This window comes from Exophiala mesophila (genome assembly GCF_000836275.1).
Source record: "Exophiala mesophila strain CBS 40295 unplaced genomic scaffold supercont1.3, whole genome shotgun sequence".
NCBI lineage: Eukaryota > Fungi > Ascomycota > Eurotiomycetes > Chaetothyriales > Herpotrichiellaceae > Exophiala > Exophiala mesophila.
Genome location: NW_015622506.1, coordinates 2,194,689 through 2,210,980, shown reverse-complemented (window position 1 = coordinate 2,210,980; position 16,292 = coordinate 2,194,689). Strand labels below are relative to the sequence as shown.

Genomic DNA, 16,292 nt, shown 5'->3' with positions numbered 1-16,292 from the left:
CGGCCGTCCCTAAAAACCCATAATCCATCAGCAGAAGCCATGGCAGAAGAGGACTTCGGTCCACCTTAACGCCTATAAGATCGGCCGGAGGGGGATCTCGCAGTGACTCAGATAACTTGGCAGATAGCCTAAAAAGCGGTGGATAGTTGGAGTAATACACGCCACGTTCAATTGCCGACCTTGTTTCTTGAGTTGCTTCATTGCAAATTATCTCTCACTGAGTATGCATCAAACAGCTATGGCTTGCAGATGAAAATTTCAACCCACAAAGATCTGGCACTTCAGAATATTTGCTGGATGCTGTAACAATGGAAGGCACCTCTTTCTCAGCCAGGGAAGGTGCAGTGCGATGAGTGCATCTTCAAGGAAGGAGCTCTCAACTGCAATTGCAATCGCAACCAAGCCTGCGACTTCAACTGCGACTTGCAATTGCGACCGCAGCCTCCTACATCTACATCTGAATCTACATCTGCCACTAGTAGACATACCTAGAATCTGGAGTTTCTGAGATCCTGTGGTTTGTCAGACTGTTGCCATCTTTCCTGTTCTCCTCTCCTGATAGTGGTCCATCTGCTCGCTGCCCTTCGCTTGGTGTGCCCAGGCTTGGACCGGCGATACAATTGCCATATCACAATCTTGCCCATCGCCTCACCTCCTAGACTCCTCATACTGGAACCCATCAGCAGTAAGTTTTCGCGATCATCGATAAGATTGTCCAATAGGCAATGAAGTTATCCGACGTCATGACCCAGAACGACAGCCCACCCCCTCTCTCCACTCCATACAAGCACCTACTTTCCCGACGGCTCCTCTATTTCCACGTATATCTATACTCCTACCTCTGCTTCCGCCTTGGGACATGCCAACGACACACCTTACGTTCTCTCTTCCTCGCCCGTGTCTCTTTCTGGGCATTTTGAGATCGTTTCGCTGCCACGCTAATCTAAGTCAAAATGGCACCCATGATTCAGGACCAGCCTGCCTGGACGGATTCGAAGCCCCAGCCGTCCAAGCCGTTAGATGACACGCCCACCATCTATCAAGGTATCAATGAGAATGACCTGCAGGATAAGGCAAACAAATGTCTTGCCAACTATGGCACAAAGTTTGAAGACGATATCATTGTCGGCAGCAAAGGCCTCTACGTTTACACCGCCAAAGGCCACCGCGTCCTTGACTGGACTTCGGGGCAGATGTCGTGTCTAATAGGTCATGGGCACCCTGAAATTGTCTCAACTATCCAATCTCATGCTAGTCAACTCGACCACCTCTTTAGTGGCATGCTCTCGCCTCCTGTCATCAATCTCGCCTCACGCCTCACCTCGGTACTTCCCCCGGGTCTTTCCAAGGCTTTCTTTCTCTCCACCGGTGGTGAGTCGAACGAGGCCGCCATCAAAATGGCCAAGGTATATACAGGAAAGTTTGAGATTGTCGGACTAGGTGCCTCCTGGCATGGCGTTACTGCACAAGCCCTAGGCGCCCAGTATCATTTTGGTCGCAAGGGACAAGGGCCGGTGATGCCTGGAATGCATATGCTCCCACCCCCGAACAGCTATCGTTCCATATTTCGCAATTCAGACGGCTCCTATGACTGGGAGACTGAACTCAACTATGGCTGGGACCTGATTGATCGAGCATCTTGCGGCTCCCTAGCAGCTTGCATCGTCGAATGCATCCAGTCTTCTGCAGGCATGCATGTCCTCCCACCAGGCTACCTTCGAGCCCTCAAGAAACACTGTGAGAAGAGAGGGATGCTTCTGATTGTGGACGAAGCCCAGACCGGGGTCGGTAGATGTGGGGACTTGTTTGCCTTCAATCACGACAACGTCGTCCCCGATATTTTGACATTGAGCAAAACTCTCGGGAATGGCTTGCCCTTAAGCGCAGTGGTGACGAGTGACGAGATTGAACGAGTCTGCACAGAACGAGATTACTGCTTCTACACGACTCACGTTAATGACCCATTACCCGCAGCCGTGGGCGACAAAGTCCTGGAAATCGTTCTGCGAGATAACCTCGTCCAACATGCGCAAACAATCGGGGACCAGCTACATGCCGGATTGAGAAAGCTGAAAGAACGCTATGCATGCGTCGGCGACGTGCGAGGGCGAGGGTTGATGGCGGGCGTGGAAATTGTGGCCGATCGAGAGAAGAAGACTGCCGACCTAGATTTGGCCAGGAGGATCTCCCACAGAATGTATGAACTGGGACTGTGGGCGAATCTGAGTAGCCACTCCAGCTTTGGTGGTGTCTTCAGGATTGCCCCACCAATCGTGGTGAACAGTGAGCAGATGGACGAAGGCCTAGCTATTATGGAACGAGCTTTCGCCGAGACTGAAGGAACCGGGAGGTTGTATTGAGTCTAGGAAGCATGACAGCATCGTGGTAATTGGGAACGAGCGTAGCATAAGAAACTATGGAGGTGAATGTTATCCCTCATCGAATAGAAGAACGTTGAATTCGACGCGTACTTTTTCATGTCAGCCAAGAGCCTCAGGGACTCGGTGGGTTGGACAAGGCTGCGCGTGGAATTTAACCTGCCCGCCTCCAACACACTATATCAAATTATTGCATTTAGACTTGTTAGACTTGTTGGTGTATTTATTCAGTCACTCATTTGCTGAGGTGGTTGACCATCTGTTTCGCAAAGACTGCGCCTCAATCACAGAGGAGAAACATGATGAGTGGATGACGTTAACAGCATAACTGACCATGACTGCTTGTTTCCTCGCATATGGCCAATGATTGTTCGACGTCTGGAGCCTGGAGCACCCGATAGCAAAGACCGAAGGGGCTCTTCGGGGCTTGGACGACAGATGAATCGAGGGGCTTTGATCTCTTCAGCCATTCAGCATCGTTGGACTCGAGCTCCCAAGCATTTGTGCCGCGTTCAAAGGTCACTAAAAAGTCGTCCGAGGGAACCCTTCAGTGCAGCCCCTCCGCCCCCCTGGTCCCCTGTTCCTTGTCCTTCGCCTCCCCCGCCATCCCATGACTGCGAGACAAGAAACAGGCAGGTCCAGAAATCCAAAGTCGCCATCGCGCCTTCCAGAACAACTGTAGACACGTAATAATAAGGGCAGGGCAAGTGGGCAACGTACGGCAGGCACCGTCGCAGGCACGGGAAGGCACACTCATCCGCATCCGACTTGGATGATAAGAATCATCACTCTCTAGTTACCATCGCTCCTTCCTCTAATCCATTCCTTATTACCTGCGGTTTCTGTACCCCATCATCTCTCCGTCTCTCCCGCCCTCTCCTCGTCCTCTCTCTTTTCTTGTTTACTCCCCGTCTCACATCTGCGACTGATGTCCGACTTCGCCGCTCCAACCGGCCCTCCGCCTCCCAAGGTGCCTGAGGGTTGGAAGGCTGTCTTCAATGACCAGTACAAAGAATGGTATTGCTTCCCTCTCGCCAAACTCTACGCTTAACCATGGCCACTACTTGTCGACTTGAATACTCACAGTTCTTTCCTTCTCTCTAGGTTCTACGTCAATCTTCACACCAAGCAATCCACCTGGGAGAAGCCAACTGAGCCAGCACCTCGGCCTGATGAAGATGGTCCCGGTGCCCCGCCACCCAGCTACTCAGCCGGTGCAAATGATACTCAACCCACCGATGCGAAGAAACCTCTCGAGTCCAACAATCCTTACAATAGTTCCGATCGTCCTGCACCAGGCGAAACCGATGAGCAGTTTGCACAACGTCTGCAGCAAGAAGAGCAACAGCGAAACCGCGGCACTTCCGACAGCTACTACCAGTCCTCCTCAACCCCTCAACCTGGTGGCATCCAAGGCGGATACCCCGGCGGCCCCTCTCCTGCTCCTATGAGTCCTCAAGCGTCCGGAAAGCGAGGTTTCCTCGGCAAGCTCTTGGGTAAGTCAAGCTCAAACCAGGGTCCGCAGTATGGCGGAGGGTACCCTCAGCAGGGGGGACCCCCGCCACAGCAACAATATGGTGGCTACCCGCCACAACAACAATATGGTGGCTATCCTCCACAACAATATGGAGGCTATCCTCCCCAAGGTTATGGCGGCTATCCTCAACAATATGGCCCGCCCATGGGAGCATATGGAGCACCATACGGAGGTGGTTACGGACGACCGCCTCCAGGACGACGTCCTGGAGGCGGCATGGGAGCTGGAGGTGCCGCTGCCCTGGGTGTGGGTGGTGGTTTGCTTGGTGGTGCTTTGTTGGCAAACGCCATCAACGACGGCCAACAAGATGCCTATCAAGACGGGTACCAGGATGGCGCAGACGACGGCGGTGGAGACTTTGATGGTGGTGGAGATTTTTAAAGACCCATTGCTTGCAAAAGTCGGTACACACGCTGCTATGAGACATGGAAACGTTTTTTTCTTCACAGCCAAACACATGACACGAGACGAGAAGTGATGGAATGAATTGAATGGTTCAGATAAGATCGTGTCTTTTGGAGCAATCAGTCAGCAAGGGCTGCCTGGCATCTGCCTGCCAGATACAAGACGAAAGATTTGCAGGAGAGGCCTCAACGGGCCAACGGAATAATGGATGGTTGGATTTCTCTTGTCTCATTATTTCCAGAACCTCTCAAGAGATGGCTATTCAGGTACATGTAGGGAGGCACTTTGATTGAATACTATCCATTGTTTCCACCTGTGCGGCACAAAAGTGCCATTTAAGTTCTCAGCCTTGTGACGTGTCTCGCTTTGAAGCGAGGGTATATTTGTATTTATTTCCATGTACGCCAAAGATTCACTAGCACAGCACTACAGCGCTGGCAGCCATGATCAGTCGCGACAAGCGGGAATACTCTTTTGATTCATTCACTCATTCCAGAATTTCCAGGTCGTTATATCATGCATTTTATCCGCGTTATCCTCCGGATATGGCACCTCTCGCGTTCTAGCTTCCTTTCATCGGCGCATGCCATGATCCAGCCCTCGTTCTCCAACTCGATCTACTTTGGTCAACATACCTTGGTCTAGTTCAACATGGCTACTTGCGCTCTGTCATGCACCCCTCAACAGATCTCGCGCCTCTTGGGCTTCGACGCCAAGAACCCCAACGAGGTACTCGACGCTGACTTTCTCAGCCAACGCCTTTTTGACGCCGTCAAACCGTCGGTAGCAGTCCTCCTTGACTTCACCTCTTCGCCGCTTGTCGATCGTTTTGACCCGGATTTTGAATATGCCGCTCACCGGCCGGTGATCCGACGTGCGAACTTCATGCCGACGATACTCGATTTGCTTGACGCGACCCGAGCCCCGGTACAAAAGACGATCGCACCACGCAGGGGCTCGCTTTTTGTCTGACGAATCGTAATTATCCGTGCCCACGTCGTACTTGTACGTCGGGGCAAACATGATGGGCAGCTCGTTGAAAGGTGCCAATCGAAAACCCGACACACGGCGGCGCGACACCATGATCTGATCACGTTCAAGCAGTTTCGTCAGCTCCCCCCGCTTGATCATTTGGATCACCGTGTCGCGTGGAATGGCATCGATGCGGTAGTTGAGGTCTCCGTTGAGGATACAAATCTCGTGGTCGAGAATCTGCGTGCCGTCTCCCCCACCGACATACAGCGAGGATCGCTCATCAGGGTCCCGTTGTGAGCTAAGTGCTTCGGCCTCGAGAATTGTGGCGACGTCGTTATTGCGATGAGAGGTATGGGTTTGACCAGCCGCAAGATGGCAGTTGACAAAGCAGATCGTGCTGTCGTCAAGGACAAATCGGGTGACAAGTGCACCTTTATTGCCGTAGTGGCCCTTGAGACCAAGCTTGACACTCGCCGCCTCCAAGTCACGAATGTTGGCACGTTCAACCTGACGGATGAAGACGCATTGGAACAGGCCAATCAGGGATGAGGTGTGCACTTCAGTGTAGTTGTAATGCGTGCTGTACCGGGATATGACTTTGGAGAGGTAGTCGCGCCATTCTCGGTACACTCGGGATTGATACTGTTCAGTCTTGACCGTATCCTTCTTCTTGCCGAACCCAAGAATCGACTTGGCTGTCACAGTACGGTCTTCGAGATCGACGACCTCTTGAAAACCAAAGACAAGGATTTCAGGTGGATCTTCGGCATGAATAGCATCCGATATGAAGTCACTCCGCAGATCATAAGGCGTCGAGGCTCCCACGTTCCACGTGACGACGGCGGCGCGGACTTCACGAAATTTGCAGTACTCAACATCCCTTTCTTGCATCTCACTTTCGATCCAATCATCTTCAAGCGCAGCATCCCATAGTCTCACAAAATTGTCATGACCAATGCTCACTACTTGGAGGCGTTGCAATGTCCACACACTGGCAGGATCTAGTAGGACATCCGTGACTGGACCGTTGTGCGCCCTCCAGTCCTTTTTGACCTTCCACGGTGATGAGGTTGTATCGTAGACGTAGATCATCCCGGTTTTGAAGGCTGCCCATAACCTGTCACCCACGAAAGACAGCGCGTTGATTTTGTAGTCACTGGCCTTGACGTTGCCTATACAGGAGAAGTCATCTCTGGAGTAGATCGTGACTCTACCGTCGATGTGGCCAAAGTATGCTTTCTGCACGCCTTCTGTCGAGAATGTCCCACACGTCACATCGCCGCTGCCGTGTTGTGACAAAGGCTTTGTGAGAGCAGCAAATGAGGATTCATTGCCTGGCTTGTACACTCTGATTTCTTTCCCTGTCGCTAGCCAGAGTTTGGCATCCACGGCCATGGAAAAGGTATGGCCCTTTTGCACCTTGTGGGAGACATGGCTATATTTAAGGTTGGGGACGCCCGTTTCGTCGGCCTTCCACACAAACAGCTTTCCATCATCGTCCAGAGTCCACACATCACGACCGCTGCGAAGTATTCGGACAATCTCTCGTTTGTTGTGAGAAGAGTTGGTGGTCATGACGGTGTGGGTGTCGATATCGACTTCCATTATGTCACCAATATTGGTACCCAGCCAGAGTCGTTGCCCCTCACTAGCCAAATCTGCGCCGGGTTTGAACAGAACTGCCGTGACCTTGACAGTCTCACCGTGGTTAATGCTCATGACTTGGGCACCGGTAGACATGTCAAAGACCCTGGTCGTGTAGCCCGCTGTACACAGGAATTTGCCGGAAACATCGACAATTCGCGAGTCTGACTTTGTGGGAATCTCCCAGGGAGAATCTTTACAATACGGCGGACGACGGTTGGTGTTTGTAGCATCCGGGTACTCTGAGCGAGTGGTGGCAGGTTCTTCAACCATCGTCTCAGCATCGTCAGAGTCATCTCTCAAGTTCCTGGGGAGCCCATCGGGATGATGGACAGTATCTCTTGAAAAGGTTTGCGCTCGGCTTGTGGTCGCTGAGGCTATCTGCTCGTGATCGTCTAAACTGCCACGCTTAGGCGGTGGCGGGAAGCGGCCATCTATGGAAGCTGTTGGCGCACGAGAGACCGGAGCTGATGAGATTGGGCGTTTTGGCCGTTCTGGCCGTTCTGGAGTGGTGGTTGGTGGTAAAGCATGCACGGAACGGTTATTATATTTTGATTCATTCGAAGGCCGAGGCGGTGGCTCCAGTGGGCGTCGAGGTGGAAGACCCGGACGATGTTCTAAATCGCTCGGAGAAGGGTCCTGAGCAGTCTTGCTTGAGAAGCCAAGAGTACGGGGGTCTCGAAGAGGCTGAGCTCTCGAGACAGAGGCAGACGGAGGAGACGGTACTCGTCGAATCTGGTCGGAAACAACCCGCGGAGTGGGTTTGACAGTCGAAAAGCCCAAATCACGCGGATCCCTTACTACCCTGTCTGAGACTGTGCTGGCCCTGGCAGGCACGGGGGCAGGTTGGGGTGGGGGTCGAGCTTCTGGGTGTGGGCTGGCGAAGCCCATAGCGCGTGGATCCTTGCGCTCGCTGGCCATAGAGGGTCTGGAGGAGAAACCCATGGTCCTGGGATCACTGCCCCTCGACGGGCTTTGCTCAGAGGGAGGAGTCGGGCTCGGTGATGGGACAGGTCTTGGTGACGAGTGAGAGGGATATGAGGGTCTCAAGACAGAAGGTGGTGCGAGATCAGGACTCATTGCCGGTGAACTCTCATCGCTGCTTGGAGGTGTGCTGAAAGGAGACACTCTTGCATCCATTGAAGGTCTGCGCGAATCTGGATCGAGGGTGGTAGGAGGGGGCATAGCAATGGTTACCGGCTTTGCAGGGATCTTGGGCTTGTCGGCGCGGTTGACAGGGGGAGGAGGCTTGATGGGCTGCTTGGTGGCAGCTTTTGCTTCCGGATCATCTTCGCGGGATTTGACAGAAGCTGCTACATCGGCCGCCACACTCGGGCGTCGAGGACTCGAGGGTCGGCTGGAGGATCGACTCGAATGTTGAGAAACTAGCTCACGGACTTTGGCAAAAGGAGTATCGTCGATTCGCTCCGGAGATCGGGAGGCACTTCGGTCGAAGAAGGTACGAGGAGGAGACCTGGGAGAATCGATCTTCACTGAAGGGGCCAACTGAGGAGATGCAGGGAGTAGCATGGACATGGGTCTTTTGTGAGTGAATCTGGGAGGAGATGCTGTTCCTTTTGTAGATGTTTTGGCTGAAGGCTGAGTGATAAGGGTGGTGCCTCCCCATGGTGAAAGGGGTCGAGGAAGGTCGAAAGAAGCCCGAACAACGGGAGAGGGGGAGGAGGCGTCGACGGGTCGCAATGCGAGGGGAGATGGTGGGATACTAGGTCCTCGTTCGTCAGAAGGTTGCTGAGAAACTTTCAAACCCTCAAAGTGAGACCTCAGGGAGGAAACGGGCTTGATAGAAGCAGCGTCCGGACGGTCGTTTGGATTCTGAGCCATGACTGAATATCGGAGGGAGAGAGCCTCATCATCTTCTCCTGAGGGTGTTTTGGAGCAATGAAGAGGAGGAATCGGAGGAGCGCTGGTAGTAGTGGTTCTCCCTGACGAGTGTGTCACAGTGGGCAACACATGATTCTTCTCTTCCTCGACAACGGAACAGTAAAAGGGTATTTTTCCGACGGCAGAATGCGTCACAGTGCGGCAGCGAAAAAGGCGTAACTCGAGGGTGTGAAAGGTCGGTCTCTAAGTAATCCGGCGTGGGAACAGGCAGAGAGTGACACGAGGTAGAGGGCCGACGGGGGAGAATTGCGAGGGTGGTAGAATAAAGCAAACAGTAGCGAAAGGTCAGGAATGTCGGACAAACGCAGTGATTGAAAGCTGAAGGGCGGCGGTGACAACAGAAGGGATAGTTGTTGGACTGAGTGAAGAATGCATGAAAGGTTGGAGGTTGTTGGTCGTTGGTTGGTGGTTGTTGTTGAGTGCGGCGCAGGCAGGGGGAGACTTGAAGGATGACGCGCGTGTGCATCGACACTTGCGAATTGCTAATGGTCCCTTCGTTCTTTCCACACCGAATTTAGCACAAAGACACCGAGAGTCACAAGTCAGACTTTTGTACTATAAAGTTGTGGGTGTGGGTTGGTGGGGACTGGGGGCTGTCGGGGGCACCACTCGCACCGAGAGATGAAGATTTCCGGGGGCCACAGGTGCTTAACTTGCCACGGCTGGTGCCTGAGAACTCGCCAAGGAGGCCTTTCATTGGCCCTTGTTCGGAGTTTTGTCTCGGTTGAGGTCAGCCTTGACAAGCCCCGAAGGCCCGTGGGCCCTCCATCTGTCTTGCGCATGACAGTTGGGGCTTATTGCTCGTAGGCACGGTGGCACGCTCTTAATAAGTGTACCTCCCACAGATTGCTGTCCGTGATCGATTATATAAGAGAATAGTGTTGTGTTATATTAGTACTGCTCAGGGGGATAATATATCTTCGAGTCAAACAGCGTGTCGTGAGAATTGCCACGAATATCTTTTCCTGGCCTTCTCATTCAGTCCTTGACCCAGGCATCTCCGTTTGAGGAGGGATACCCACGTTCTTAAATCATCACCACCAGTCCTTCAAATCTAGGTCTTCATGATGGTGGTCGCTGTTTGAACTTGACTGAAATGATATCGAGACCTGATGCAGTCCCCTATACTATAGTTCCAAACAGATGAATGATAGAAACCACGTTCTGGGATAGTCACGTGATTCAAGGTTCTTAGTCATCGACGACATTGGCAGGCGGGGTCTCGAGGGCCCGATTGCTCCTTCCTTCTGCCCTTTCCGCCGCCACCTTATCAGTCCGGATCTGATCAATTATTCAATTCATAAACTCCATTTCGACCTCGTCCTGTTCCACAACATCGACATACCTCAATAAAGTCATGCTCCAATGGCCTCGTCACGATCGAAATGTCCGTGACATCATGCACATCCCCTGACGCACCGACTCAAGTTGCCCAGGTCGTCAGTAAACGCACCAATTCTTTGGGATGGGCCAAATCTGATTGCCACACTTGCTTCTCGCTCCGTCGTCACTGCGATCGAAGGCGTCCTCGTTGCAGCGCATGTATCGACGATGGGATAGTCTGCGCGGGCTACGTTCAACAACTCGATTGGGAGCGAGGCAAATCTCGGAAGGGGAAACCTCCTCGTACGGGAACCACCAAGAAATACGATCTCACAAAATCCACCCACGCCATTGCCCAACTCCCTCAGCCTTCAGCCTTTGTCTTTGTGGATGAATCCGACAATCCTCTCAAACCAAGAAAGCGATCCCTCGACTTGTCAAAATCTCACAGAGAGCTCGGTGATGTCATTTCCGGTTTTGGCCATGTCCAGCCCCTTCGTCGCCACTCATCAGCTTCCCGCTCCTCAGCACCGTGGACCGTTGCCAGGAGTGCTTCCATTCCTGCTATTATGCGCACTGCCCTTTCCATTCCCATAAGTATCGAAACACCTCTGACAAGGTTTGAGGAGAGCTTATCGTTTTTCCACAATTGTTTCGCTGAGACCACGCTCACGTTCCCCGTTCCTATCAACCCCTGGCAGTCTGCCATTCCCCACATTCACAACAACAATCCATGTGTCCGCTTCGCTGTGCTAGCCGTTGCCCAAAGACAGCATGCTCATCTTAGCAATGCAGCCGAGAATGTATCAGTTCTTACACTCAAGGACAAGGCCCTCTCGCTGTTTGCACACACTCTGCCTGACCTTTCTTTTGAAGCCGGCATTAGTACAGCACTGCTTCTACTGGCTCTCGACTACGCCGAATCTGGCTATTCCAACTGGCCTGTCCATCTTCGTGGCGCTCACAAGATTCTCGAGCTGAACGGTGGAATTTCTCTGGCCGAGTCCCGGCCCAACTTGCGAAGTCAGGTCGCTATGCTTCTGTGGTACGATGTTATTTCAGCGCTAACGTCCCGATGCGGACCCATATTCCCCCGATCATATCTAGAAACTTTGATGTTTTACCAGTCTGAAAGCGAATGGAGCTTTCTTGCCTTGAGCGGACTTCCCGATGACCTGTTTGTCGACATGTACGACATATGCGTTGCTGCAGGGAGGCTCGACACGATCACGCAGGAAGAAGTCATCCGGTTCCAGAATAAGTTGTGGAATTTCGAAATCGTGACTCATGGCAACGAAATGTTCCACGCCATGTGTGAGGCATGGAGACTCTGCATACTCCTGTACTGTGCACGCGTCTTCCCTCAGCCGCCGCCGGTTGCTTTCAATTCGAACATGGAGCCGGCTGAAGATTCTGAGGTGGCGCCCGCAACAACGTCGGCAACATATCCCACTCCCCTGGACCCACACGATTTGGCGGTCCAGATCATCCGATATATTGCAAAACTTCCTCCACTCAGCTCTCTGCAGAAGCAATGCGTCTTGCCGGCCATGTTGGCTGGGTGCGAGATTCGTTCGAACGAGCCGGAACTGAGAAAGATCATCGTCGACTATGGCGAGCGGTGGAAGAAGAAGACGGGGATCTGGATCTGGGATTCCTCGAGCGAGTTCATGGGCGCTGTATGGGCAGTCAACGACCAGGCGACAGGCGACGACGCATGCATCATTCCCTGGACGGAGGTTGTTTTACCCAGCAGTGATTATGGGTATATGTTTGGATGATGTATGTAATAAGGCTGGTGGACTACTGGCCACGACGCAATATCACGAAACAAGACGAGAAGACGAATGCAGCACGTCACACACATGAAGACGAATTTCACATGATCTATGGTCGAGGTTTCCTTTGATGTTCGGCCGAGGCGCGAGCTTAGGATAAGACGCGGCCTGAGAGGTGGTTCCTTTCGCCGACTAAGAGAAGTTTTCCGTCTAACGTCTGTCCTAAGATAGCACCTACAAGGCTGTGTGTACCTATGGATCTACTTGTTTTTGGTGGATTTCATACTGTCAGATTAAATATAGTCAAGTTTGATAATACTGCTCAATGGAGAGGTCGATGTAGACGAAGACCAACCACTGTACCAAAACAAATTTCTTTTCCTAGGCTCGGTAACTTGTGCGATCAGGTCTTGGAATTGACATGAGCTAGGAATGTAAGTAGTATCGCATTGCATTTCGTTGATCGCATTGATTCCCATTCCATTCCATCTCATCCAGACGCATCAAATCGCATTCCAGCCCGTTGAATCACATGTCATTCTATATCCCGACAATTCCATAAAAAGACATTCCATCTCACAAGTCGTGAACGGATCTAACGTATTGGTGCGTCAACGGGATAGAACGAACCCCTGCGACAAATTTTTTCAAGGGTTTTGATTTCCCCATCCACCTCTTTTTTTTCGTTCTTCCTTGAGATTAATCTCGTCAAGCTGCCCTCATCACAACCAATTCTGACCTCTAGCCCGCCTAGCCTCCTTTTCACCCTTATAGAGCCCCTTTTTACTGGTCGGAATTCCCATGGAGACGAGCGACGCCATCATCATGAGACCGGCCTCAACGGCATCAATCACATTGACTGTGCGACGACCGTCTTCATCGCGAACAGCATCCTTTGCCGCGCGGGTCATGTCGACCATACCTGCACAGCCGAGCAGGATGGTATCGGCACCTTTAACAACGAGTGCACGCGACGAGTGCATGACACGCTTGGCGACTTCGTCCTTGGACCGGGTTTCGAGTTCCAGTACACCTAGATGGGTGGCTTCGCTGCCGACGTAGAAGTGGTTGAGGCCGTAGGATGCGACTTGGTCGTCGAGCATGATTTTGTGACGGGCAGCTGTGGCCACGATGCCGAAACGTCCGCCTAGCATTCGTGCCACGTATAGTGACGCCTCCATGATACCTACGATGGGAACATCGTACGACTCCCGCAACGCCTCGATCAGTGCGTGTTTGGTGAAACAGGCTACAATCATGCCGTCGAAGTTCTGCACTGTTTCCCCGTTGCTGGCGGCGTGCTTGGCTAGGTCTCGTAGTACTGCCTCCGTCGACATGATGCCGTCTGTAGCGCTTTCAATCGCCGTCGGCGCTGGGTACGGCGCCGTGTACCCTGTCACTTCGATTCCTGCGGGGATTACTGGTCGCAGACTGTTGAGCATGGCCTCTGTCATTGATCGAGAGCTGTTGGGGTTAATCAGTAGGATTTGATGTGGCCGTTGTCGAGGCGGGCTGGTCAGTGGAGTCGAGAATGGTGATCGCGACGTTGGTCGCGTGCTGGGTCCGCCACCAGCACCTGATGGTCCTCCACGAGATACAGGGCGTGAGTGAATGGAGGCAGCCGACGACGAGGGGCCTTGGCCAGGTTGAGCGAATCCAGAGTGTTGCGCGACTAGAGGTTGAGCGTGGGGATTCTGCTGTGGTGGAGAGTTGGGCATAGGAGGGGCAGCGCCACCTGGTTGCTGGCCTGGAGGTCCATTGCCGACGACGATGGGATAATTCTGACCTAAAGTACTACTTCTCGATCGAGACTGAGGAGGCTCTGAAAAAGGATTGCCAGGGTCGTGGATGGGTGATGATGGGCCAGCTTGAGAACTGGTGTCTCCAGATGCTCTAGCGTACTGAGAGCTGGGGAATCGACTAGAGTATTGGTTGTTGAGGGCCATGGATGGTAGAGGTGGTGACTGAGGTGGAAGAGGTCCAGGGGACCCGTTGGCGTTTCCAGGGCCCGAGGGGCGACGCATTTGATTGGCGTAATTTGACATGTCAGATCCGTCGACGATGAGGTCGGGAGAAGAGCTGAGTTGTCGAGATGCGAATGGACGCTGAGGTTGCGACTGTGGCTGTTGATGTAGCTGTTGACGGTGATGCTGCTGTTGTTGCTCAAGGTTGGGTTGAGGGGAAGTCGACGGAGAAGGACCGCCAGGTCGAAGAGACAGCGGATGGAACTGTGAATGAGAGAATGAATCGGCTGGGTCGGTCATGGTTTGACCAGGAAAATGTCCTGGAAAAAAGCAGGGAATTCCAAGTTGGACTGGAGAGTCTGAAACTGGAAAACCCCGATGCCGGCTTTGGAGCCTGAGAAGCCTCTGGGGGTTGGTGTCCAGAGCCTGGAATTGGAGCCTGGGCTGGCTGGTTGCCAGAGGAGATTGGGGGGGAGAGGAGTCAGCGGATGCAGATGCAGGCTGGGTGGAAAGTCTGGCTGTCGGAGTGCCAAACGTAAACGTAAACGCGAATTGCAAATTGCAAAATGCAAATGGATTATTACTGTTAATAATTATTGATTCCCCAGCAGCCGTCGATGGCATTGATTTTGTACGGAACTCTGAATAGATTTCGCTAAACAGGTTCTTGTCCTTGGTGGGGTGAGAGGACTTGGGCGAGTGCGAATGGGGCTCCTTGGCCTCTTATGGGGGCCGAGGGGGCTGACTTGGGCTTAGACTTGGCTTAGTTAGGTATGCACGATAGGGAGCAGTGGGTGGGTGCTGGTGGGCGAGGCGATAGGGTTAAGACAGATTGTACTTCTGGGCTGTGGGAACTGGATGCTTATAGCCTGTTGTTAGATAGCCTTTGCTTTCCGAGAGCCGACTCAAATAGTCAATGCCGTGCGATAGATCAGTCGAGTGAGGGACGGTTCTTTAAATTGCGTACTTGGTCAACTCGAGTGGTGGCTAATTGTGGATATGAAGCGAGTTCTGATTTCCTTTGATGGTGGTGGTGGTGGAGGGGCGGAGCCAGACTTGCGTTATTCTCCGGGGCACTTCGGGCGTCAAAGAGATGCTTTTAGATAGCGAAGATGCCTGGCAACCTCGAGATTAATCCGTAGCTAAGGTAGGGAATTACTACCTAGTTAGTCCTTGGTTGCGATCTCGCGTTGTCTTTCAACTCTTGTTTGACGAAAAAGTGAGAAGGAAACAAACCAACATTAGGTAAAGCAACCCTCTTGTGTCAGAGGAAAAAATATAGACCGTGTCAGATTTTCCTTCCTGATTCCTTCAAGGTCGTTGCTGACTTGGTTCCTAACTTTGTAGACATACCCCGGAGGGACAAGGGTTCATGATCCGTCGCCATTAGCAAAAGTAGTGGCGTAGGTTTGTAGATTAGGGCATAAACTGGCTGAGTATCGCCCAAATCTAGTTAAGCATTTAGGCGACTTAACCCAGCCCAGCCCCCCAAAAACCCCCTCGCCACAGTTAGGACTTTGATCACCTACCTAATACACACTTCAGCTACGGAGTGCACCTGGTCAGTCCTTGACACCAACCCCCGACGGGCATTAGGACCCCCACCATCATCAACTTTCAAAGTTCTATTTTTATCAACAGCATCTACGGAGTACGACGCGTGAGACGGATTGAGTGCCGTAGTTGGAACGTCGCATCCTGTTGCTGGCTCTAGGAGCCTCGTGTAACCACAGTACAGGATAGTCTCGGCCTTTTTTATATGCAATGTCAATTATCACAACAGTTCAGGTTCCCGAATACCAGTCTGCTGTGATATGAGACCATAGTGTTCAATCCGTCGATGCTTCTCAAATGCAAACATCTTTTCCTTGCCTCGACGACATTCTCCTAGGTCGATCTCGGCCACAATGAGCTCATCGCCTTCGGTTTGAGCCTCGACCACGATTTCGCCATCGCAGTCGACAATGCTGCTCCCTGCAATCATGGGATATATGCCATCTTCAGGTCCACATTTGGCCACATTGATGCAGAAGCACGAATTGGCGTAGCTGTTGTAAGTCACAGCCAATTTATTATGGAACAGTGCCTCTGCTTTGGCTTGTTCTGGCGTCGATGTCTTTTTCGTCGTTCCAAACAGGTCTGGCGCCCATGACGTGGTGTTGTAGCCACATAACAGCAACTCGATGCCCTGTAGTCCATATGCTCGCCAGCCTTCAGGCCATCGCCGATCATTGCAGATCAACATTCCCATGATGGGATCACCTTTTCCCTCAGTACCTGGGCTATTGGCTTGTACTTCCGAACTGCTTTTAAGAGCATCTGGAAGCAGTCCAGGAACACGGAAAGCCTCGAATCCAAAGTCTCCAGGCTTGAAGTATCGCTTCTC

General features: G+C 52.4%; 5 protein-coding genes across 5 annotated transcripts; 3 read left to right on the top strand and 2 right to left on the bottom strand.

The window, feature by feature from the left end:
* The first annotated feature begins 861 nt into the window (after positions 1-861).
* On the top strand, positions 862-2,445 carry PV10_04394 (uncharacterized protein). The gene has a single exon (XM_016368942.1). The coding sequence runs from the start codon at positions 954-956 to the stop codon at positions 2,358-2,360; it is 1,407 nt and encodes a 468-aa protein (XP_016224730.1). The 5' UTR covers positions 862-953; the 3' UTR covers positions 2,361-2,445.
* Positions 2,446-2,982: 537 nt separating this feature from the next.
* PV10_04393 (uncharacterized protein) lies at positions 2,983-4,676 on the top strand. Its single transcript, XM_016368941.1, has 2 exons — positions 2,983-3,395; positions 3,483-4,676. Exons 1-2 carry the CDS (start codon positions 3,307-3,309, stop codon positions 4,294-4,296), a joined length of 903 nt encoding a protein of 300 aa, XP_016224729.1. The 5' UTR covers positions 2,983-3,306; the 3' UTR covers positions 4,297-4,676.
* Positions 4,677-4,786: 110 nt separating this feature from the next.
* PV10_04392 (uncharacterized protein) lies at positions 4,787-9,204 on the bottom strand. The gene has a single exon (XM_016368940.1). The coding sequence runs from the start codon at positions 8,779-8,781 to the stop codon at positions 4,990-4,992; it is 3,792 nt and encodes a 1,263-aa protein (XP_016224728.1). The 5' UTR covers positions 8,782-9,204; the 3' UTR covers positions 4,787-4,989.
* A 1,022-nt stretch (positions 9,205-10,226) lies between these two features.
* On the top strand, positions 10,227-11,945 carry PV10_04391 (uncharacterized protein; the record flags this gene model as incomplete). Its single annotated transcript, XM_016368939.1, has 1 exon — positions 10,227-11,945. The coding sequence occupies one exon, from the start codon at positions 10,227-10,229 to the stop codon at positions 11,943-11,945; it is 1,719 nt and encodes a 572-aa protein (XP_016224727.1).
* Positions 11,946-12,215: 270 nt separating this feature from the next.
* On the bottom strand, positions 12,216-14,459 carry PV10_04390 (uncharacterized protein). The gene has a single exon (XM_016368938.1). The coding sequence runs from the start codon at positions 14,204-14,206 to the stop codon at positions 12,665-12,667; it is 1,542 nt and encodes a 513-aa protein (XP_016224726.1). The 5' UTR covers positions 14,207-14,459; the 3' UTR covers positions 12,216-12,664.
* Positions 14,460-16,292: the final 1,833 nt, after the last annotated feature.